At 55.1% G+C, this 24518-nt stretch overlaps 1 protein-coding gene across 3 annotated transcripts in view; it reads right to left on the reverse strand.

The window, feature by feature from the left end:
- Nucleotides 1–489: 489 nt before the first annotated feature.
- PACSIN2 (protein kinase C and casein kinase substrate in neurons 2) overlaps nucleotides 490–24518 on the reverse strand; it is a 112289-nt gene continuing 88260 nt past the window's right edge. For 2 of the 3 annotated variants that reach the window (XM_052639312.1, XM_052639313.1), the window contains exons 3-11: nucleotides 20291–20447; nucleotides 18161–18396; nucleotides 16337–16492; nucleotides 13994–14169; nucleotides 12022–12142; nucleotides 9155–9276; nucleotides 7091–7213; nucleotides 6493–6689; nucleotides 490–2265 (exon numbers count right to left, since the gene is read on the reverse strand). In XM_052639312.1, coding sequence (XP_052495272.1) covers nucleotides 2153–2265; nucleotides 6493–6689; nucleotides 7091–7213; nucleotides 9155–9276; nucleotides 12022–12142; nucleotides 13994–14169; nucleotides 16337–16492; nucleotides 18161–18396; nucleotides 20291–20447 — 1401 coding nt within the window. In that variant the 3' untranslated portion in view covers nucleotides 490–2152. The remainder of the gene's footprint in view (nucleotides 2266–6492; nucleotides 6690–7090; nucleotides 7214–9154; nucleotides 9277–12021; nucleotides 12143–13993; nucleotides 14170–16336; nucleotides 16493–18160; nucleotides 18397–20290; nucleotides 20448–24518) is intronic. The other variant, XM_052639314.1, reaches the window with a different exon arrangement.

Raw genomic sequence — 24518 nt, forward strand, 5'->3', positions numbered from 1 at the left:
GCTGCAACTGGAAGCTGGTGACTGCCAGGGGCAGTGGGCAGCCTCGATGGGCTCAGCGCCTCCTCAGAAGCAGAGAGCAGGGCCCACCTCACTTGCAGTGTGTTTGGAGCTGGGCAGTTCTTTGCAGATGATGCCAGTGAAGTGGGCCTGACACACAGCAGGTGCTCAGGACGTTTTCGAAGCAGCTGGGGCCATGAGTGGTCTCTGGTCTGGTCTTGCTGTCTGGGCCCCGGGGAGGGGGAGGGAAGTGCCAGCCTGCTGCCCATGCTGGGGGCACCAAGGCCACACAGAAGCAGGTTGGAGGGAGGGAAGCACCCTGAGGTGCCTCGACTCCCTGGCCTCTAGCTTGGCAGGGACAGTGGGGCGGGGACACGGGCCCTGGGCAGTGCTCTTGCACCTGGGGTCTTGCCTGGCTCCAGACGCCGGTGAAGACATGTCCACCAGCTGGTGTGAGTGGGAGGCACACGCATGGCACAGAGATGGTCATAATCACGAGATCAACTGTTTATTGATTTTTTTTTTTCTAAAATACTATACGTTTAAAGAAACTCCTAAACTGAAAAGACTTGACAATTTTTGGTACATCTGTAGCAAAGGAATGAGGATTCTGCTGGTAAGTTTCCAGGACAGATAGACACGCATCCTCAGGACAGACAGACACACATCCACTTTCAAGCGAGCTATTGAGCTCACTGGGAACACTGAGTAAAATGCATAGCTTGTGATGGCGGCAGCCATTTCTCCCATGTCCGAGTCACACAGAGGAAAGGTTTGCCCTCCCTCGCTGGCCCCGTGGTTACAGGGCAGCTTCCTGCCCCAGCCCGTCGGCTCCCTGATGGCTGCAGGGTGCTCAGAAGAGACCCTTGTGCTGTGGGGTGAGACCCAGCTTTTCTTTGCTCACGAGGAACGCGGATGACAGTGAGATCTGCAGCTGCCTGCAAAGACGCGGGAGTTTTGTACAGTGTCTGCTACAGAGGACGAAGGCTAGCTGGGCTGAGGACACTGGGCTCCCAGCTTGCCAGCGAGGAAAGACTTCCCGACAGCAGGCTCCGCTGGGCCCAGCCAACCAGCCAGGCCTACGCCCAGATGGTCTTCAAGCAGTTTACAAATTGAAGCCACTGTCAAAAGCCGTTCAATCTCATGAACACAGTAGACGAGCTCTTTAGATTCTCTGAATATCAAATAGTATATACAGATATACACCAAGACGTGACAGTCTAATATAGAGCATCTTAACTTTAGATGCATTCACTTGAAACATTAGTCTTACATTTTAACCTTTCAAAAATCACTGATAAAATTGTTAATTTGCAAGAGTAAAGCTTTAAGCACAAACAGAGTGAAAATAGATTTTAAATATGGCGACTTTAGAGAGGACTACATAAGGTTATTTGCAAAACTCACATTTGGACACCCCAAATGCAGAGAGCATTCACCTTGGAAACCCAACCACGTGTTCCCATCTTTCCACTGCAATCTCTTGCCTCAAACATGGTCTGTCCAGGCTGCTGGCTCTCGCCCCAGGCAGTGGCATGGGTGATTCACAGAACAGCATGGAAACAGAGACACTGCCTCAAGACTACTGGGGGACATCGACCTATGTCATAATTTAAGTATAAATGAACGCAAGAATGGGAATATAAAAAAGTAACTGTACACAGCCTTTAAATTAAAAACCTAAAAGTGTTCACTCAGAAAATGGCATGTAAGTTTGTTCATTTAAGTTTTAGCAGGTGACAGGGCTTGTCATAGAAAGGAATCAGTGGAGCAAGGATTAGTGGATCCCACCATTACCATCAATGTGGAGGAGAGGAGGAAAGACAAGGTCAAGAATACACGGATCCATAATAAGCCAACACACAGCGTGGGGGGCAGTGGGGGGGGGGCGGCGGTGATTCCTGTTGTCCTGCAGCTTCCTGTGATCGGCTCTCTCCATCTGCACTGTGGAAAGGGGGCTGAGTTCCAGGTGAAATGACCAGCTTGTCTGCCTTCAAGAGACACCATAAAGCCAAGAGCAATGGAACCATCATCTTTTGCAGGAAGAGGAGTGGATGCCCACACGGCTGGCTGGAGGGGCCGCTGCCTGGGGCCAACGGCTAACAGAGCTGCTGGACCTCCGCTCCGTCCCTCCGCCAGCCAGCCCACCGGCCCGTCACTGGATCACTTCGACGTAATTCGCGGGGTACAGGCCGACCTGTCCGCTGTCCAAGCGCCCCTTGCACCAGCCCTGCTCGTCTTCATCCTCTATCTTGGTCAGCTCGTCCCCTGCAAGACAAAAAGGGAGCAGTCTTGGTGAGCCCTCACCCTGGGCCCACTGAGGGTCTCTAATGTGGGTGGGAGGCGCAGGCATTCTCCTGGCGGGATGAGGGCCTGGCTCTTTCTCTACTAAGTCGCGTCTGAAGTTGTGTATCCAGTGGGGGGTGGCTCTGAGAGATTAAAGACCCCCATCTCTCATACAGCGCCCCTCAAGCATGCTGGTCTCAGTTGCCCGAGAAGCTCCTGCAGAGACTGCAGGATTTTGCCCTCTGACTGCTCCAGGCAGGTCCGAGGCCCCGTCCGACAGGGTCTGTGCCACCCCCGCAGCCCTTCCCCCTGGCCTGGCCCACACGGTCTTCTCGAATCTCCTCCAGCACTGCTGCCGTAGTCTCCATGCCTTCCTTTAGTCTGTGTCTAGACTGCAGCTGTGGGAGGCGTGGGGGCCCGTTCTTCTCTTCCCAGCACCGAGCTCAGAGCATCTGTCCTCTGACTTGAAGAAACCAAGCTTTTCCAGCACCCAGAGCACGCTGGCATGGTCCTGGACTCTCCCCGCAGCTCTGGGTGCCACTGCAGTCTGACTGAGCCTCTGTTTACTCAAGCAAGGAGAAGCCTCTACTTCGCACCAAGGCCCTGGGAGGTGGAGGGGATACGGAGATGAGAGAGGGACAGAAGGAGCCTGGGCTCTCAAGGAGACAGGCTCTCAAGGAGACAGGACAAGGACCGCAGATGTGATCAGGCCTGGCCTTCTCCTGTTCAGGGTGGCCAGAGCAGCCCAGAGCCAGGGAACCGGAAGGAGTGGCTTGGTGCCCAGCCCGCAGGGACAGCTCTGAGAACTGGCGGAAGACAGGCCTGCGGAGGTGTCTTTATTGGTCAGTTTGCAGCTTTGTGTTTCTCATTGGTGTTTGGCCCACTTTTCAGGCTTAGCTGCACCGGTTTCCTCCGGCAGTTATGTCTTATTTAGCACCATTCCCCCGACTCCTCATTCTGTGTGCAGCGGCACCGACTCAGAGGCCCGCGGGGCCACACCCAGGGGTCCCAGAGCTGCTGGGAGACTGAGCGGCGCTGTGAGGACTAGGGGCGAAAGCACGGAAGGACCCGGGTAGGCGCCAGCGCGCGGCGAGCACCTGGTCCCCGTGCTCCCCTCCCTGACTCTCACGAGAGACGGCTCTCTGCCCGCCGCTGGGGACCCACTTCGTCAGCACCGCTGCTCCTGCGATGCAGGAGGCCGCAGGGTGGGCATCACGAGTGGGAAACCCCCTCTCCTCCCACCCTGGGGGCTTCCTGTGCTTCAGCAGGGGCGACACAGAAGCCTGGTATCTCTTTCTCATCTGGCCTCGCAGGGCGAGCCTCCCAGGAGCAGACAGACAGCAGCTCTGAGAGGGGGGCATGTGGTGGGAAGCTCACCAGGTGGAGACCCTAGGCTCTGCAGGTGCAGAGAAGCGGGGAGCAGCCAGGGCACGCTCGAGACAGGAGGAAGTGGTGTGGCTGGGAACTAATGTGACCTCAGCGGGGTGGGGGGAAGAAAATTACACAGAAAACAGACAAAACTAACTGGAACCTGCCAAATCGTAAAAATGTAAACTGGTGATTAGAAAGATTCACTTCAGTTTCCTTTTGGTAATGAGACATTTTAAATCTATAAAATTGCTGACAAGTCCAAAAGATAAGATTTAGAGGGAACTCCCTGGCGGTCCAGTGTTTAGGACTCGGTGCTTTCACTGCTGGGGCCCAGGTTCAATCCCTCACAGGGGAACTACAAGCCTGCAAGCCACACAACAGGGCCCAACTTAAAAAAAAAAAATTCAGAAAGAATAAAAAATTAAAAGTCAATCAATCAACAAACAAAGTAAACAAAGCAGGGGGGAAACAACCCCAGTCAAGAATGTAGGGAAACCCAAGGGAGTTGCCTGCTGGTCCAGCGGTGAGGAGTCCATGCTTCCACTACAGGGGGGCATGGGTTTGATCCCTGGTTGGGCAATTAACCTGCCTCTTGAGAAATCTGTATGCAGGTCAGGAAGCAACAGTTAGAACTGGACATGGAACAACAGACTGGTTTCAAATAGGAAAAGGAGTACATCAAAGCTGTATATTGTCACCCTACTTATTTAACTTCTATGCAGAGTACATCAAGAGAAATGCTGGACTGGAAGAAACACAAGCTGGAATCAAGATTGCAGGGAGAAATATCAATAACCTCAGATATGCAGATGACACCACCCTTATGGCAGAAAGCAAAGGAACTAAAAAGCCTCTTGATGAAAGTCAAAGTGGAGAGTGAAAAAGTTGGCTTAAAGCTCAACATTCAGAAACCAAAGATCATGGCATCCAGTCCCATCACTTCATGGGAAATAGATGGGGAAACAGTGGAAACAGCATCAGACTTTATTTTTGGGGGCTCCAAAATCACTGCAGATGGTAATTGCAGCCATGAAATTAAAAGATGCTTACTCCTTGGAAGAAAAGTTATGACCAACCTAGATAGCATATTCAAATGCAGAGACATTACTTTGCCGACTAAGGTCCATCTAGTCAAGGCTATGGTTTTTCCTGTGGTCATGTATGGATGTGAGAGTTGGACTGTGAAGAAGGCTGAGCGCCGAAGAATTGATGCTTTTGAACTGTGGTGTTGGAGAAGACTCTTGAGAGTTCCTTGGACTGCAAGGAGATCCAACCAGTCCATTCTGAAGGAGATCAGCCCTGGGATTTCTTTGGAAGGAATGATGCTAAGGCTGAAACTCCAGTACTTTGGCCACCTCATGTGAAGAGTTGACTCATTGGAAAAGACTCTGATGCTGGGAGGGATTGGGGGCAGGAGGAGAAGGGGACGACCGAGGATGAGATGGCTAGATGGCATCACCGACTCGATGGACATGAGTCTGAGTGAACTCCAGGAGTTGGTGATGGACAGGGAGGCCTGGCATGCTGCGACTCATGGGGTCGCAAAGAGTCGGACACGACTGAACGACTGAACTGCACTGAACTGGGCAATTGAGAGCCTGAGAGCCACAAGGCATGTCCCCTCCCCCCCAAAAAAACAAACGGACAAAGGTGTTTAAAGACACATGAGAACTTCCCACAAGCAGCCAGAGTCACCCTATGACCAGCTCTGGGGTGGAGTGGGTAGCTGGCTACTTTCTGAGAGCTGAGAGAAAGCCGCCATCAGACACAGCTCTCAGCCAGGGTGGGCAGGAGGTCAGACGCAGGGTCTGCCCCAGAGATGGGGAGTGCAGGGCACACTTCAGCCTGCGCTGGCCGAGTCAGGGCCCAGCAGCCCCTGCAGTGGAGGGCTAGGGGTGATGCTGGATCTGGGGTGGCTCTGAGGAGGGGCAAGGCGGAAGGAAGAACCCTGGCTCCCTTCCAGCCTGTCTAGAGCCGGGCTGACCAAACCTCTGGGGATAGGCTCTAAGACAGTGCTCTTCAGACAGAGGGTACAGCTGGCATTAAATAGAAACCAGGACAGAAAATTTCGACACACAGAACTCATATGATCAGGATCCAGGCTGTTTCATAAAACCTGGGTTTCAGTTACTGGCAACAAAGTTGGCTACTGTGTTGGTGGCAGGGCTGCAGGGAAGGGTAGAAGGCAAAGCCCCGAGAAGAGGCTCTGGGGGCCATGGGGATGCTGCCACTGTGCTGGGGGCCCCTCTGCCCACTGTGGGCCTCTGGAAAAAGGTTCCCCTGGGGACTCGCAGGCACTGTTTCCAGGGAGCCTGCGGGGTAGCCGGATGGCCTGGATCTGTGTCTTTTATGCGCAGGCCTTAGCCTGGCTGGGGTAGCATCTTGGGCAAAGGCACGGGGCACCTCGCTGTCTTCTAACCTTTGGTGTTGAGCATCTGCCATGTTTGAATGGAAGCTGGGATGGGGCGGGGAACACACAAATGGAACTAGACCGAAAGAAAGCAGGCTGGGACCTCCCTGCTGGTGCAGCGGGTAAGAATCCACCTGCCAGTGCCGGGGACACGGGTTAGATCCTAAGTCCGGGAAGACTCCACATGCCATGGAGCACCTAAGCCCCTGCACCACAACTACTGAGCCCAGGCTCCAGAGCCTGGAAGTCGCAGGTGCTGAAGCCTGCACACTTGGAGCCTACGCCGCGCGACAAGAAAAGCCACCACAGAGCAGCCCCTGCTTGCTGCCAACAGAGAGGCCTGTGCATAGCAATGAAGACCCAGCGTAGCCGGACAGACGGACAGGCTGGAAGCAGTGGCCCCAGAAGCCAGCCGGGCGCCCACCTACCGGCCTTGAAGCTCAGCTCGTCGTGCTCCTGCCCTTCATAGTCGTAAAGGGCCCGGACCCGCACTTCTGTCCCCGAGGGGGTGTCCTCATCAAAGGGATTGGAGTCCCCGTTGGCATCCGTGGAGGAGAATGGGTTGTTAGACTCATCGTCTGACCAGTCCGTGGGGTAGCTCTGGGTCTTCTCGTAGCTGCTCACGCTGCAAGAAAGGGTTGACCCAGTGGTCCTGAGCGCAGGGCTGGCAGAGGCCTGAGGCCCTGCTCGGAGCCTCAGACCCCACCTGGGGAGACCGGGGAGCCCTTGGGCTGGGCTGGCACTCCTTCTGCAGAGCGCGGGCCCCTCAGCAGCACCCGTGTTCCTGTGCTCATAGGCTGGACCTTGACGAGGGTTAACACAGGGCAGAGAAAAAGCAACCACAGACTGTTAACTGGTGCCTCCCTCCCTGAGAAATCGAGAAGCCAGAGACCATCCACCAGCCGGGCTGCCTCCTGCAGGCCTCATGCATTGCCCTGAGTGCCGAGGGGGCGAGACCTTGGACAGAGAGAGAGGAGAGAGAGCGCGAGCGAGACGGAAGCCAGAGGGAAACGTTTGTTCACCAACTTTTTGGCCTTAATGTCTTCCTTCTCACTGACGGTGCTCCCCGTGTCGTCCTCATCCTCGAAGGGATTGTAGCTGGACAGTGACTGCGCTGACCGTTCGGGGTTTCCCGGGACACTAAGGTCACTATGGGGAGAGAGAGAGCTTTCAGGGGACCCCAACTCGGCAGCCCCCATGGTCTTGGGTGCTGCCAGCTGCAAGATCACAGGGCCAGGATTTGAAGGGACAAACCAGCTCCCTGTCAAATGGGAGGAGTATGTTGTTGGAGCAGAAAGAATGTTTTAGTGAAACACTTAGCAACACTTTGGCTCTTGAATGCGCTTAAAGCGTCTAAGACAGAACAAGACTTGCATTTTCCCTCCTTGTGTCTAAACACAGTCTGTCCTAAACAGGAGCCCTGCATATGTGCAGGCTGTTGCTGGAGCACAGGTGCGTCTGGGCTCAGGGCTTCTCTCTGCAGTCCTCCACCTGGCCCTCTGCGGAGGGCCAGCAGGCCGACAGCCTGTGGGCCTCAGCCTGGGGCTCTCCAGACCCCACAGCCCCTAGTGCCCTCTCCTGATGACAAAAGGATCCAACAGCCTCCTTCCTGGGTCTTCTGGGTCTGCAACTTCCAAAATCAGAACCGAAGCCTGTTGAATAATCCTTTCTAGGAAGAAAGGAAGGGCCCCTTCTGTGCTCCAGAGAGAGAGAAAACCCCGTCTGCTAACTGCCTACTGTGCGCCAGGCCCAGAGGGGACCAAAGAGAACTCTGACTGCAGCCTAGCCTGAGCGAAGACAGCCCGGTGATGAAATGCAGTGACTACAGGTACTGAGCACAGAACAAGACGGTAACAAGACAAGACAGGCCCGGAACGCCTGGGGACCCCGCTGTGGACTGAGCAGGCAGGCCCGGCCACTAGGCCGCAGGCCAGGGCTTCCCCGGGCCAGCACCACTTCTTGTCTCCTAGTCAGTCAGCATGGAGCCGGCATGCGAAGTGCTGGGTGGGTGGCTTAGCCAGGGTGGGGAGGGGAGGAGAGGACACGCCTCAGATGCCACCAGAGGGACCCCTCAGTGGCCAGCCACTGCCACACAGGTTTCAGGCCTGGCCAGGGGCACTGGGCCTATGCCTGCCTGCTGCCTGCATCTGGGCCACATGTCTGAGACCCCCAGACCCTAATCCCTCCTTGGCACCTCTCTCCAGCTGACCTTCTGACAGGGGGTTGATGCTGGGCAGCTGAATGTGTGCAGCAGCCCTGGCTGGTATGGACCACCCTACCCCCGCCCCTAGGTGCTGCCTGACCCCTGGCACGCGCTCATATCCTGCAGTCACTTAGCCAAGCCCACCTGCCCAGGCACTGGCACAGCAGCTGAGTGACGAGCAACCACATCAACCCAGGGAGCGCGGGTGGGGGCTTCAGTGCACAGAAACACAGAAGGCCCCTGGAACCGTGCTGACCCTCCCCAGGAGGCCTGCAGCCTGAGGTGTGTTAAAACTCAGCAGGGCGTGGAGGCCTTGGGGCGCCGGGGGCGGCCTCGGCTCTGAGGAGGACAGTAACGCTCATCTGCTGGGAACTCTGACCCTCCTTGAGCTGAGGACCCCAGTGCCACCTGTTCGATCCAAACTCAGAATAACCAACGCTCTCAGCAGGGGTAATTTGAAGAAGGGGGCACTGGACAATGAGTGCCCCACCCTCGAATCAGGCACCTGCCTACGGCACAGGAAAGTAAGTACAAACCTGGCCAAGGTCCCTGACTCCACATGAAGGATGCCCCCAGTCACCTCCACCTGCCCGTGTGCACTGCTGGGTACGTGCAGTGGACAGCACCCTGCATCAGTTCTTTCCGTCACAAGGGGCCCAAAGTGTGCTGTGGCAAAGGCTCCTTCTCTGGATCTTTCTGCAGCTCTGGCACTGAGTGAAATGAAGATTCTCCCAAGAGAGGCCCTTGGCTGCTGCCCAGCAGAGCATCTGGAAAGATGCCCCGGGGTTCCCTGCAGGGCCCCTTTGGGGAGTCTCCCTGGGTAGGGGCGTTCCAGCCCTGGCAGAGGACTCGGGGCCTTGCCAGGGACGGAGGTGCCCAGTGCCCACCTGCTGGGCTTGTTCTGCGAAGCCTGGTCACCAGTCTGGTTGATGCCCATGAGGGTCACACCATCAGCATTCTTCTTCTTCTCTTTCCGGCTGAGAGTTCGATTCAGGTCCACAGACCACTCCTGAGCAACAGGCACCGGGGGAGACGAGTCAGGAAGTTCATCTGTCTGAGGCCACACGAGCCTAACGCCACAGCCACGAGCTGCTGGCTGGCCCCACGCAGTGTGGCGCCTCGCCGCACTGTGTCTGCTCTCCCTGCCTCCCAGCGACCCCAGGCCCGTGACGCTCACCACTGGCCCTCCTCGCCACACAAGGTGGGCACTCCTCGGGGGCCCAGCCTCCAGGGGCAGACAGCTGGTGAGAACACTGGGGCCAAAACTCAGGGGTCCTGCATTCCAGTCCCAGGTGTCCTCCCCATCCAATCCCACCCCAGCCCTGTGGCACTCAGCCTCCAGACCCCCAGGCCTTGCCAAGTTTCCTCATGCTTCCAAAGCAGACAGAGTCCCTCTGAGGGGCTGGCATGCAGTGCTAAAGACCCTCCCATCCATCTCTTGACTGACATTCCCAGTGAGGCAAAAGAGCTGGGTGCAGGACCTGAGCCAGCCTGTGACTCGGGAAGCGGGCCCTGGGTGCACACAGAATCAGGTGCACGGGCTCCCGCACCCTGGGGACCCTGAGGAGTGGCACTCGCCCAGCCAGGGCTGTCCTCTCCCACCTGAACAGTGTGTGGGGCAACAAAGCACACAGCTTATGTCTCCGAAGGCTCACTGTTCCCAGCATGTGAACAGGCTTTCATCAACTGCTCTGGAAACGGGGAGAACAGCACGTGTGTGTACACATGTGATGAATTCTCCCCCCCCGGCCAACTTTACCCATTATCAAATCACTTTATCTGAATTAATATTTGGGATGACCGAGCCCACAGCTGTGCTCACATGTAGTTACAGAAGCCACCTTAGAAACATCAAGTCTAACTGCCAATTTGTCACTTGAGGAAACCGAGGCCCAGAAAGAAAAGGGACTTGCCCACGTACAGTTGGTGGCAGACTTAGGCCCCCAATCCCAAACTGAGGTCACCTATTTTCTTAACTGAAATAAGCTGACTGAGAACTCGACTGGAATTCAGAGTCCCCATAGCGACCTTCTGAATATAAATCTGTCCTGACAGGGTGGCTTCCAAGGGCCAGTGCGATCAACAGCTGGCTGACCGTGAAGGGAAGGGCCTGCTGTTAACGTGGACAACCACAGCCCGGGCCACACTGCGGCCTTGGTTCTTTAACCAGCACATGCTGTCAGACCAGGCCGTGGATGCCACACACAGACCCACAGGGGCTGACCACACTGCAGGAGGTTTGGAATTCAACAAGTTAACCATAAAATAGGAACTTACTTCATCCTTGTGGCATGGAAAATAAAAACAAATCATTCCATTAGAGAAAGTCCAGTAGAGCCCTGTGAGAGCTGCAGGCGTGTGCCACATGCAGGCATGCGTTCCCAGCTCAAGGGGCCCACAGAGAAGAGCCACCATGGGCCCCGGTCAGGATACCCATGACAGCAAGACTGCCTGTCAAGTGTTCCTTTCCAGACCATTCTATTCCTGGGTAGGGACCTGCAGTCCTAAGGGAATCAAGGCTTGGAGGGGTGCATATCACAAGGGGTCTCTAGAACCCAGGGGTGCACACCAGTACCTTCACCAGGGGGAGGAGAAGTGGGGCTGTGCATTTTCCTCCAGAACCACTTCCACTCTGCTCTTGGCCCCTGTTGGGGGCAGGGGGAGGGCTCAGTTGTAGAGACCCACATCATTACGTGGAAAAGCTTTCTTGAGAAGCTCCAGAAAAAAGGCACTGGTATGAGGGCTGAAAAGATGCCAAGCTATGATGGGGCTAGACGAAGTTCTGTGTGGGGGTTCCTGGGACAAGACCCAGTATGGACCAGGCCACTGAAGCCCCGGCCACAGAGAAGATGGGTACCACCGTCATCCCCATATTACACATGGGGCAACTGAGGCACAACCAGGGCAAAGGACCTGCTCAGCATCCCACAGTGAGGAGGTGGTGAGGCAGGTCTGAGCGCAGCCTGGGCTCTGGCCGTGATGAGTCAGAGGAAGCCAGGTGGCTGGAGCCCAGTGCAGAGGGGTTGCCTCAGCCCCTCCCGGGGAAGGCAGCTGCGGTGGCCCTGTGGAGCTTCCCCAGCCCCTGATTTACCATGATGTAGGGAGAGCCCTGTCCCCCAGAGGGCAGGGTCCTAGGACTGTGGCCACTGCCTTCTCTGTGACCTTCAGGGGCCCATGTACTGGGAACTCAATTGGCAGACTGGAAGAGTCCTGAGGGCTCTAGAACCTTGAATTTGTGTATAAAAACACTGGATAACTTGGACCCATGAAAATGAGAAAAGAAAGCTAATCCCGCACTAAAGCTGACTGAATTTATGTAAGGAAATAAGAAAAGGACCCTCTGTGTAAGAACATACACTCTGAGACCGTGCCTGCTCCCGCCCTGGGCCAGCGGCTTCTTAGCTGGTGTCCCCGGCACTCCAGGCCTGGAGCACTGTGGCCACTCCTTCCCTGGCCATCCTGCAGGGCTGAGCAGGGGTCACCAGGGCCTCTCCACAAAGGGAATGCCGAGGGTCAACAGGGGACCGTCACAGTTCTCACAAAGAACATAACTGCACCTTTGCCAGAGACTCAGAAGGCCCCTCAGCAGTGCCCAAAGCCCCTTGGAACACTAAACATCCGCTTGGTCTCTAAAGTGGCCGTGTGCAAACGCTGCCATGTCAACAGGGCACAGGCCAACTCTGAGCTGGAAGGAGAAAGTGCAGCACTTGGCGCTGTGGGCCCAGGTCCCACCCAGGCCAGCAGGTCCTCCTACCTCAAACTGGGGCCAGTTCATGGACATGCCTGGCCCGTGATTGGCTCTGAACCACCTCAGGTCCTCCACTGCGTCGGCGGCTTTGATGCTCTGCTCCAGGTCACGGTAAACGTTTTTGTAGCTAAATCAGAGAGAAAAGCATGACTCTTTTGGAAGGCCACCAGTCAGCCTTAGCCAGGGCCTGCCCAGAGTCGGCATCAAGGCCTGCAGCCACATCAGGGTCAGCATCACAGTGCAGATCAGACGCCTGCCCTGGTGCGCTGGACAGTCATCTGGCCGTGATGCACACAGAAGGGGAAAAATGACAGCCGTGGCGTAGAAGCCACAGCTTCAGGTTCTGACAAATCGAACCAGGAGGCAATAACCTGGCTTTGTTCTGCGTCAGATAATATAAAAGGTGGTGGCATCTAGGCCACAAGGGCCCCAGTCTGTGGTGGTTTCATTTCACCAGGTCCACAACTGAGTGTCAGGAAAGTCGCTCCTCACCCCTTCAAAAAAGCTGGTAGGTTTACATTCAACAAGTGAAGACTGGCCAGTGCTGTGGGGGCTGCACATGCCGTCGGTCAGCTGGGGGAACTCCTGCTTCTGTTCCACAGCCCGGAGCAGCTCGCCTCCCTAGGAAGCTGCCCGTGAGGGACAGGACCACCACGCTGGGTCTCGGAGCTCTCGCTTCTGGTCTGTGTGGCCGGGAGTCATTCCCCCTCTTGGGGTCTGTGCCCACTCTGTCCAGTGTGCACAACCCACCTGTTATGGGGTGAGCCATGTCCTCCAAAAAAGATACTGCTGGTGTCACCCCAGGGGTCTCAGGATGAGAGCTTGTTGGGAAATGGGGTCTTTACAGAGGTAATCTGTAAATTTAAAAACCCACCTTTTTATAAAAAGGGGGAAACTGGGACACAGGGACAGAGAGGGGACGATGTGAAGACCCAGAAGATGGCTGTGTGCCTGGAGGGATGCGTCTGCAAGTCAGGGAAGGACCCTCCCCTAGACCAGAGCCGCCAGAGGGAGCGAGGCCCAGTGACACCTTGGTTTCAGAACTGCGAGAGAATAAATTTCTGTTGTTGTAGGCTGCCCAGGTATCAGTATTTTACGATGGCGGCCCTAGGACACTATTAGACCATCTGCTCCTCAGGGTGGCTTGTAGGACTAAGTGAGGCAAGGCAGTTACTCCACATAGAGGAGCCTGGTAGCCCCACCCCGCCTCTGCCTGCAGGGCAGCCTTGGGCAAGTGACCAAACCAGGCCTAGCCTCTACTTCCTCATCACTGAGATGGGGAATAATGTCACCGACTGCACAGACACTCGTAACGATTCATTAATTGTTGGCACAGCAGCTGAACAACTGAATGCTTTTCTTTTCTTATTTTTCAATATTAGAAGGAGACAAAAAGAAGGTAATTCCCTGTTGACAACAAGCTCTGACTTGTAGGTCATTTCTAAACGGCTCGGCTGTGTGGATGACATGTTGAGGCCCGGGGTTAGCACAGACCTCTGCCCCGATGAAGGTGTCATGGGACCAAAGATGAGGAAAGTGGGGAAGAAATATCATGGCCTTGTGTCTCCATTCAGCAGTGAAGCTCACGGACTGTGCTGCCCAAGGCCCTGAGGCCCTGGAAGTCCAGCAGCAGGCTGGCAGGCAGCTGCTCTGGATGGGAAGGAGCTTGTGAAGGTCCTCACACTAAGGCCACCCCTGGCCTGGGTGCACCAGCTGGGGGACTACTGGACTTGCCCCCGGGTTGATTTCAAACGTGTCACTGTAGCCAGTCCAAGCTGCGGCCCTCCCTCCCTGCCCAGACGCAGAGCTCTGCACCCAGAGCTGGCAGAGCGTGGCAGGAGGCCATCAGACTTGGGCCAGCAAGCAGCCGTCCTGGATGGCAGGACCCCACAGGGCCGCAGGCGGGCTCTGAGACCACTCCCACCCCTCCCCAGTCTGGAGAGCAGCAACCCCGAGCTCCCTGGCGAAGGACACTCACCTGGCCATGTTCGACAGATCCAGGTGCTTCTGCACCTCCAGCAGGACTTCCCGGAAGAAGCGCAGGCGCTTCTCCTCGAACTGCTGGCACTGCTCGAACACCTGCTCCATGCTCTCCATGTACTGCGGTGTGCTCTGGCCCAGCTCCTTCAGGGACTTCTCGTACTTCTCTTTGCTCTACAACAGGGGCCAGGCACGCGAATGAAGACTCATTTCCACTCAGCCCGCTCCCCTCTGCCCGAGAGCGAGCAAGCCTGGCTCTGCACCACCCTGCCCACCTCTGGGGCATCATCTCCCTCCACCAGGTCCAAATCCATCACAGCTAGACTACTCCTCGGGTGACAACATGAAGCCTGCCACTGTGGGTGACCCTGCACCCCAGAAGCACCCCAGTCTGTCTCCTCTGCACCTAAGTTTCTGCCTAGAGGACTCAGACCTCACATGGCTCCTGAAGGACATTCCCCTCTCCCCCAGGCTGGACTGTGAACAGTCCTCCCCACCCCCCACACAGCCAGGCCTCCCAGGCTCATCCTGAGGCCCTCTCTACCTCCAAAGGCACCCTTGGCTAAAGTGTCTCAGTCCCCTATCCCCCCTAGATTCCAAAACCTGAAGAGCACAAGCTCCAGAGTCTGACAGAACTCCAAGTTCAAGTTCCAGCCCCTCCACTTCTGAAACACAACCATACTCCTGGCATCTGCTGGGTCTCTCAGCTGGAGTAAGACCCAGAAGGCAGCCACTGGGGAAGAGGCAGTCCCTCAGAGCCAGTGACCATGCCCCTCTCGCATGGGGAAGGACTGTGCCCCGGGTCTTGCCCACAGCAGCAGGGGCTCCCCAGTTGCCTTTAAAGCAGGGCCACAGGGCTCTGAGCTCCACGGAGACCTGTGCTGTGCATTTTCTGGGAGCCTCACTTTCCTTTTCAGCAAACAGAATACTTCTACTTCACAGTATCCTGATACTTAAAGTGACAGACAATGGGCACTGAGCTGCACCAAGACATTCAGACAGTCCTGGTTCCCTTTCCTCCAGCCCACGACACCACCTTCCTCCCTGATGACACCCCCCGACACACAGTTATTCCTTCCCAACTGTCCTCAAGAGGGGATTTCACCAGAAACAAACTACGAACATAGGTGTAGCCTTTTCTCGAGGGTGTTTAGGGACAGTGTGACAAGTCTAAAGTTAGCATGTTTCCCTTGCAGGGATGTGCATGAGGTCAGAAACCCACACAGTCTTCCCTGCCCCCGCCGCAACATATGACTTTGACAGTGAAGGGGACCATCAGCGTGATAGAGCTTCCTACGGTGAAGGGAGGGATGGTGGGGCTGGGGTCACCCATTTATCACAGTCGTTCTCACTCTCAAGACCCTGAAATGGGCTTTGACCATGGATTGGGGGGTGGCCTTTGCTCTCTGCTCTTCTGTTCCTGACGACAATACGGGGACTTCTGAGCAGGGAATGGCCCTCCTTGAGCTTTTGCAGGCCTCAGGCCCGGCCCTGCTGCTTCTGGAGCAGCGTCTCTGCCCCCACTTGGGGGCAGCAGTGAGGAGCTTCGTAGAGGGCACAGCTCTCTCATGGTCACACCGCTGGGCGGCCGCTCTGAGCTTCCTCCATTTCCTCCACCACAAAAGAGACATGCAGCTGCCTAATTCCCCTATTTCCCTCAGCAGCTCTTCTGAGGCTCAGGACCCCTGCTTCCCCTCTGGGTATCAGGCCCTAGTCCTGAAGCTCAGTGCTCAGCTCATCTCTAACTTCACCTCTCTCTCCAAAACCAGGCTGGGACTTCCTTCTGTGGACACTGCAGCAGGGCAGGCCCTTGATGGTGACAGCCTCCAGCCACCACCAGCCCTTGGAAGAGGGCACAGGATGAGAGTGGGGCCAGGGGCCAAGCTGGGAGCTAAGGGCTCCGGAACCCTTGCTCACATCTGCCCTCCCTTCCCAGGCTCTTAAAGCTTTTTCCAGCAGCTCTCTGTCAGCAATGTCCCAAGCCCTTACTTGGCCTGACTGTCAAGCCCACCGGTCCTCACAGCCCTCCATACCAGCTTGCCCATCAGCTCCCTGCTGTTGACATTCACGAGCTGGTCCTTCCCGCCTCCTGCCTGCGGCCACCCCGGCCACCCCGCACCCTGCCCACCACGCACAGGAGTCACACCCCTGCCTGCCCAGTGCTCAGTGCCGCCCTGTCCTGAGGCGGCACTCAGGGCTGTGGTGAGGTGATGGGTGATCTTACTGATGCAGCCATCTGTCCATGGATCTGACTGAGCAGTGACAAAGGCTCATCACACGTCAGACACGTGGACGGGTGAGGCACGTGCTCTCAACATGCAAAAAAACCCTCACGATTTACCTTAAGAACATCCTGTTTGCACTTCTCTACTCTGTCTTGCAGTTTCTTAAGCTGCTCAGGGTTGAGGGACGGGTCGGCTCTGCTGTTGTTCTCGCGGGATATCGCCAGCTTCTCCTCTTTGCATGCTGCATGGTAGGCCTTCTTCGCTGCTTCAACCTACAGGGAGAAGGAGTTCCCAAACACCACATTTAAAGGTCAAAATCCTCGCTCAAGGTTACACAGACTGTGGGCAGTGCCTGTACTGTTAAGAGGACAGGGAAGATCAGGTGCAAAGCTGTGTGTCCAGCATAATCACAGCACGTTAAAACAGAGGAGTTCTTTCAGCGAATACTGACGGGGTGCCTGCTTTGTTGTCAGACACCGTCTAGGCAGAAGGAGTACAGTGCTCGACAAAGAGCCTAGCTTTCACGCAGCTCACCGTCTAGCTGGGGGAGGCAGCTGCAAGAAAGAGGAAACAGAGTAAGGGAGTGGCTGACAAGCGCCGAGGAGGAGAAGCAAGCAGGGAAGAGAGGCAGGTGCACTGGTGGGTCTGGGCTATAGCTGTACGTAGAACAGCTGGAGAAAGCCACACAGGTGACCTGCAGCGAGACTGTGACAGAGGTGTGGGTCTGAGGGAAGAGCTGGCTCAGCAGCTGGAAACCTAACACAAGAGAAGTGTAACGTTGGGAGAAAGGGTTATAGGCCACATTCCATATTTTTAACGACTATTTTACATGAATACACACACATATCTATAGATATGGGGTGTGTGTATGTGTGTGTGTATGTGTGTAATTTAATAGATGCTTCTTAACTGAGCCAAAGTCACAGATTTCATTCTAGAGCAGAAAGCTGAGTTTGTAACCAGAGCCTCATGAGGCAGTCCGTCATCACAAATGGGACCAGAGACAAGAAGGAAGAGACAGGGGATGTGGCAAAATAGACAAGACACGGAGTAGACAAGAAAAGCCTGCTGTCACAACCCGGAGACGGAAGTCTGCTCAGGGTGACTCTGAGAGGGAGGGAGGCAGTGCGGTTCCTGAGAGAAGTCCGTGATGGGGACGGGACTGGCAGGAAGTAGGGGCACCCTTAGCAATGGGGTGGCCCAGGCTCCAGGTCTGCCTATGCTAAGGGCTGGGGTGTAGTTATGACAGTCTCTGGAGAACCAAGGCTGGGTGAGGCTTGATGATTTCCATTTGCTATTTGTAAAATAATGAGTATCAGCATCACTGCAAATTTGAGAGAAAAACTCATATAAGAGAAAGAACCATTTAAAAGTTCAGGGTTGGGAGTGGCCTTGTTAGTGGTTGAGAGCATTTCTGCATGCCACCAACAGCTCTTCTAAAACCGTGCTATTCAAAATGTGGTCCACAGACCAGCAGGCACAGCATCACTTGGGAGATTATTAAAACTGAGCGTGAATAGGCCCCACTTCTGACCTCCTGACCACTATCTCTAGAGGTAGGGCCTGGGAATCTGGGTTTTAGGAAGCTTGCTTAAAAAGCACTATTCCTCAACGGTTTCATCTCAGATAACCTTTGGCAACTAGGACTTACTATGCTGACAGACCAGAAGGTTCAAGACATGGGGGTGGGAGTGGGGTGGGGCGGGGGGAAGTGCTTCAGTTTTGAGTTCTAGACTGTGTGTGTGGGTCTCACCCTGCTTCCAGGACAGGAAAATGGGTGGATAAGGGTTCTGTAAAAACGGCACATGAGGCACTCAGCAGGCCCCCTGTGCCTAGGCAGTGGCAGCAACTCCCGGGAGGGCAGGAGGACTGTCCAGGGAAAGCAGGCAGCGGGTGGGAGGGGTGCCTGCGGGCGGGGCAGGACCCTGGGGCGGATGCACCTCTTTCAGCTTCTTGGCCCAGGGCTTCTGTGCCTTCCGAAAGCCGTCCTCAGCTTCCTTGGTCTCCTTGAAGCCTCCCATCATCTGCTTGTGGAAGGCGTCCTTCTGCCAGTTCTTGATCTTCTCGAAGTCCTCATTCATCAGCGAGGCCTTCACCTCCAGGTGCAGCTCACTCACTTTCTCCGCCTCAGTCATGACGGCCACCCAGGCCTTCTCCACCGTCCCGTACTGGGGCCCTGGCACAGAAGAGAAGCTGGTGGGTCACTTGGCACTGTGGGGCCCAGACAGGCCCTGGGAGGGGATTCCCTCTGTGAGCCCACCTCGGCACTTAGGATGGGGTTTGAGGCTGGCAGTCTGCCTGCCTGGCTGGGAGGCTTCCTTTTGGCTGTTTCAGATATTTTTCTTAGTGCTGTTCCTTTTTCAGTTCCTGGGATCAAGAAGAGAATAAGGAACTGAAGCTGGATCTGTTTTCTTTTGTTAGGGAAACGGGGGGATTACACAGATTTCCTTTTTGTAAAGACACTGAGCTCTTGAAAAACTCCAAGATGAAGTTTCTTCATCTTGGAAGTTTTGATTTGCTTGAGGCTGGCCTTTGAAGGAGGGCATTCTGAAGTGAACTGACCTCTCTGCCAGGCCAGTCTGAGCCCACCCCTCGGGCTCCTGCTGGCTCCTGGCTTCCCCTGTGTGGGACCACACGTTCCCCTGAGGCCCATTCCCTCCACGAGGAGCTGGGCCCTGGAAACAGCTTGTGGAATGAAGGCCTGAGCCCTCAGCAGAATGGAAGCCCCAGGCTGGGGAAGGAGAGGAAGAGACAGGAATCTGGCTGGCTCTGGCCTGGATGGAGCTCTCCAGACAGTAGGGAGGGTTGCCTGGGTCACCTCAGTCACTGTTCTCAGGAAGGAAACCCCTACTCTGACCTGTCATTTTGCTGAGGATGTAGTTGGCCTGAGGTGACAGAGAGATGGGCTGTGACAGAAGCTGAGGATGGAACAGGAGGACACAGGGCCTGCCCTCAGGGTGCTCCCAGAGGACAATGACTGCTGGAGTGGATAATGACAAGAGACATATGGTGTGTGTGCGTGAGTAACTGTTAGCCCCTCAGGACCTCTGGCTTCTCATGTCTACAAGATGAGCAGCTCCTGGTCCTGCCAAGGGGACCAGGACCCACAAAGGCGGAAATAAAGAGTGCTTTGTGAACCTCAGGCTCTGAGTAAGCAGTATGGACGCTGCTGACAGCTGGATCCTGAGAGAGGGACTCAGGCAGGTGGAAATAAAATAATGAAAGCCACTGCTTCCTGGAGGAGCCGGCCCACTCCAGCCACGCCTCACCCACGCACGGCCACCCAACTCTGCACCAGGGTGCTATTCTCTGCTCCCCAGGTTGCCCATGTCAGCATCCGGGGAAAGACACAGAGTGAGTCTAGACCCCTGATGCCTGGGGGCCCCTCATCCTGGCCTAGCTTCCCCTGGTCAGCCCCTCCAAACCCACCCTGAGAAATGCCCACAAACCCACTTCTTTCCCAGGAAATCCTGTAGTCAATAAAGCTCCCCTCTACGGCTGGGAAGTGCGTTCTGAATACCATCCACACATCCATAGTGCTCTCACTGAGCTCTAGAATCGTCTGAGTGTTTTGCGAGAGACAGAAGGGAGGTAAAACCTGCATCATATAATGGGTTTCCCTGGTGGCTCAGTCGGTAAAGAATCTGTCTGCGATGTAGACCAGTTCAACTTTGCCGGATGTCACCACTGAGTCTTGCCTGACTGGCTACTTGGCCGAACTTACAAATATGCAGTCTTGGTGCCAGAAATCATGGTGCTGAGCAGCAAGGCCCTTGACTGGACAGGAGGCTACTAGAGTCTGGGCCTCGATGGAGCTGCTCTGAGTTAACTCAGCAAGCGCAGCATGTCCTCTGCTGACAAGGACTGCCACGGGAGGCTCGGATGCTGCTGGAGGACAGGAGTCCTGTGTCCCCAGGAAAGGGGAGGAAAGCTCACTTGGCCTGTGCTGCTGGGAGAAAATCACAGCTCCCAGACTGTGAGACAAACTCCTGCCCTGATCTTCCAAGAGAGGAAACTGGCTCAGAGAGGGTGGACAGTTTGCCCCAGACGCCCCATGGTGGCCTCCCTACCCTTGTCCACAAGCTGCCTCCAGCGCCGGGCCCATTCGGTGAGCTGCTGCGCGTACGCCTTCTCAATGCGTGCCCGCTCGTGCAGGCAGTTCATGAGGTCGGTGCACAGGCGGTGGCCATCGTCGATCCGCCGCACCGTCCGCTTGTAGTTCCCGACCTAGGAGACAGAGCCACGCTGTGAGCGCCAGACCTCCACGCCGGCCGGCTTTTGAGTGCTTGTGCCCCTCCCACTTCAAAGGCCCCCTGCATTGTTAGATGACAAGCTACCACCGGCAGGAGCAGACAAAACCGAGATTCGGAGCGTCTGCATGGCCCATGGGCCAAGGGAGGGAAGCAGACCAGCGTGAGAAGGGTTGTGCGGGAGGAAAGTGAGGGGCTGAGGGCACCCAAGGGGGATCTCACAGACTGAGGGACAGGGACAGTTTCCCAAAGTAGGGAATGTCTAACTAGAAAGATGAAAAACAACAATAGAAACAATTTTTTAGTAGCTCCAATTAAAGTAACTTTATAATTAACATTACAGACCCCTGGCTAAAGACCTTTGGAGCATTACTGGAATTATCAGGTTCTCAGTGTTCTTGCCTGGAGAATCCCAGGGACGGCGGAGCCTGGAGGGCTGCCGTCCATGGGGTCACACAGAGTCGGACACGACTGAGGCGACGCAGCAGCAGCAGCAGGTTGTCTGCTGCCTTGATGTCGCCATATGCTGGATTATTACTACTTTGCAATTAGAGCAACAAATACTATTTCCCACCTATTGCACCCACCACATGTCAGGCACGATAGGAGGTATTTTACACGCCAAATACTGCCTCTGCCTTAATGAGCAGCAATAACTGTCCCCATGTTAAGATGAGGACACCAAGGCTCAAGGAAGTTGCACTGTTTGTCAGGACCCCACAGTAGCAGCCCTAGAGGCTGGGCTGCTGCTGAGAGTTTTCCACATGCTTCCAGGTCAGGGCTCGATGGCAAAGCTCAGACTCTATCAGCTTTGACAAGGGCCAAGGTGAGGCTTGACTTCTTTTTCTCACATATGAGAGGAAAGGTAGATTGTCTAAATTATAAATAACAGAAGAGTAATTGAGAAAATATTAGTGGCTAATGTGGAGTGAAACATTGAAGTGTTCCTGTGTCTCATTCCCAGAGCTGCTGCATAGAAAGGACACCATGTAGCTGATCCTGAGGCCCTTGAGGAAACACGACAGGAAAATAATCCACTGTATTTGCAACCCTTTCTTCCCACTGTCTTTAAAACCCATAGTCACCTTTTTTCCAGTTTTGCAATTTCTAAAAGTCTCTGCCTGGCTGAGCACTCTCATATTTCATCTCTGTTTAGGGTCGATCTGGAAGTTCCTAGAGAACATGGAAGGCTAGTACCGACTTCCACCGAAAAGGGCACAGTCCTCTCTCTGCTGTGCACTTCTGACTTATGAACAGTTCAAACAACCTGAGTTCCTCCATCTCGTGCTGAGATAGTCAGGTGAGGAAGAGGCTACAGCGGAGCGGCAGGAAGACCTTGCAAAAAGAACACACGGAGACGGGCATCGGGAGAGCAGGGAACTGTGGCCCCCTTCAGGAAAAGCTGTCTTTGAGGCCAGAGCTCTGGATAGGCTGAGATGGCTCCACTCCCATGGGAACCAGAATCCTGGGGAACAGCAGCTCACCAAGACACAGAAGCTGAACCTGAGCTTCCAACTCCATCCTTTAGTGGCCCCTTTTTAGGAAGGAGAAAGCAAGCATTTTACAACCAGTCAGAAGTGACTTCACATGTTCACTTCCCTTAAAATAGGGCCTTGCTGTCATTTTGAAATTTATAGCAGGATGAAAAACATAACCAACAAAACACAAACTTGGTATTGCTGAACTGGTGGCAAAAAGAGCTAAGACAGTGACAGCCGACAGCCTTGACAGCCGACATGAAGCTACGATGCAGACCTGGTTTTCATCTCACTGTTACCAACAATATTCAAATTGGCAATCAATATTAAAACACATTGGCTCCCAGAAACCTGTCCACCTCTTTGCTTTTCAAAACCCTTGGGAAAAGCTTTAGGGAAAAGGAAAAGATATTTCTTAACAAGGTACACATAGGTAGGTATAGCCCTTCGCATTGGCACATATCGCACATCTTTAAATGACAACTCTAGAAATCTGAAAAGCAGCAAGGAATGAGGAGGATGTTTATGAAAGCATGCGTTTCAGGTTTAAGTGCTGGCACTGCTGGGGCCAAGGGGACAGGGGAGTGTTCATGACAACGGGCGCCCAGACACTCCTGCGACATCTGCCTGCTGCCCTCTGCTCAAGGCAAAGGCTGCATGTGGGCTGGAGACAGGCTATCACTTTAGTCCACACACAGGGACATTCATCAGGTATCACCGTCTCCACCTCCACAGACCACACAGAAGAGGGCAATGAAGATGGTCTGACAGCATGGAGACCTGGCCCTGAGAGTTCATTAGAACCTGCACGTGGGACACAGAATGCAGGGGGACGACTAGGGACTCAGCAGGGGGCTGGGTGCAGTGGGATGCCTGGGAGATGGGGTCAGTCAGACAGTGAAAAATCTTGAGGGTCGGGCCATCATCCTGAGGGGTGCTGTGCTCAGGGAACGCTGGGGTGCGGGAGGGGGAAGCCCTGGAGGGTAGGTCTGAGTAGCCTGCTGACTCCGGGGCACAGCAGTGGGGACCAGAGCAGGAAAGCAGGAGAAAGGAACCAGGCTGTCCTCCAGGAGGCAGGTGGGGGCGGACAGAGGCAGCAGGACTCGGCTCCCAGGCACTGCGGGTGGTGGTTCCCACAGGCAGGACTTACCAGGCCGAAGGAGCAGAACCCCTCCTGACCAGAGCTCCCCAGAAACCACGCTCCCGCCTCCCTCCACCCAACCGCCTGGTCCTGCCTGGGGCTCCCCGGAAACCCGACCTGCCTGCTGTCCTAAGTGCATCTCAGCCACTCTACCCTTCCTACCCACAGGCCCCCACTGGGGCTCTGGGCTGCCTGTGTGTCTGGCTCTCCTCAGCCCCCAGGCCTGAGAACCCAGCATCAGATGAGCCTTGGTTTATTTGGGTCAGCTAAACTGAGTCTGAGGCTGGAGTTGACAGAAACATCTGCATAATCGGGGATCAGAGCAGAGACGGTGGACTCTGCCTGAAACCCAACGGGCTTGTAATTACAGGGGTGCTGGGAAGGGTGGTTCAAACAGGTTGCACCAGTTCCTCATGCCTCCTCTGGGTGTAAACAGTCTGGAGCTGACTCTCACAAGCACACTGGAGAAGGCTTGCTTCTCTTACTTCACAGCTGGTTTACCCTGGCCAGCTCCTTTCTGTGGAACACGGGCGCCAAAGGAAACAGGGAGGCTGGAGGATTTGGAAGCAGGTCAGTGAGAGCCCCCAGGATCCCAAGTGGATGCGCGGGAACGTGAACGCGGTGCACAGCTCCTGCCACCTATCCACCCCCAGTGTCGGCTCAGTTACCATGGGAATCGTGGGCCGACAGGTCAGGGGACCTATAGGGTCCCGTCACAGACATCTTCCACTTTGCTCCTTTTACCCTTCTCTTTGGTTGGTGACCATCAAGCCCATTTCCCAGACAAATTACCTGATTACAACCAAAGCTCCAGGGTGAATCCAGTGGCCCGAGTGAGAAGAGAATGGGGCAGAACACCCCAAAGCTCATGCTCTCCCACCCTGTGCTGCCTCAGCGTTGAGACTCGAACCTTCACGCCCGTGGCTCAATACCACAAAGAGTCCCGGTGGGGTCTGGGCGTCCCCAGGAGCCCAAGGAAGCTTTTGGCCATCTCACTGCTGACTCGATGCACAACACGTGCCCCGGGCCACCCTGCCCTCCCCTAGCCAGCCCCTCTGCCTGTGTGCAGACCAGAGCCCACAGGACACAACCCCACGCACCTTCTGACTGTGCCCTAACAGTATGGACCTTTGTCTTCCACTCACTGGGTCTCGGCACTCAATAAAAATGTGAAATGTTAAACCAGAGAGAGACTAGAAGAAAATGGAGACAAACACCCTTGTGACTTAGGGCAGCAGAGGATCCCTTAAGCAAAATTTCAGAAGTAAAAGCCGTAAGTATACACACACACACACACATTAAGGATTTCTGTTCTGAAACCAACCACATGGACAAAGTTAACAGATTTAAATGCTGACTGCTGCTGCTGCTGCTAAGTCGCTTCAGTCGTGTCCGACTCTTTGCGACCCCATAGACGGCAGCCCACCAG

The sequence above is a fragment of the Budorcas taxicolor genome, chromosome 5 (assembly GCF_023091745.1).
Source record: "Budorcas taxicolor isolate Tak-1 chromosome 5, Takin1.1, whole genome shotgun sequence".
NCBI classification, from domain to species: domain Eukaryota; kingdom Metazoa; phylum Chordata; class Mammalia; order Artiodactyla; family Bovidae; genus Budorcas; species Budorcas taxicolor.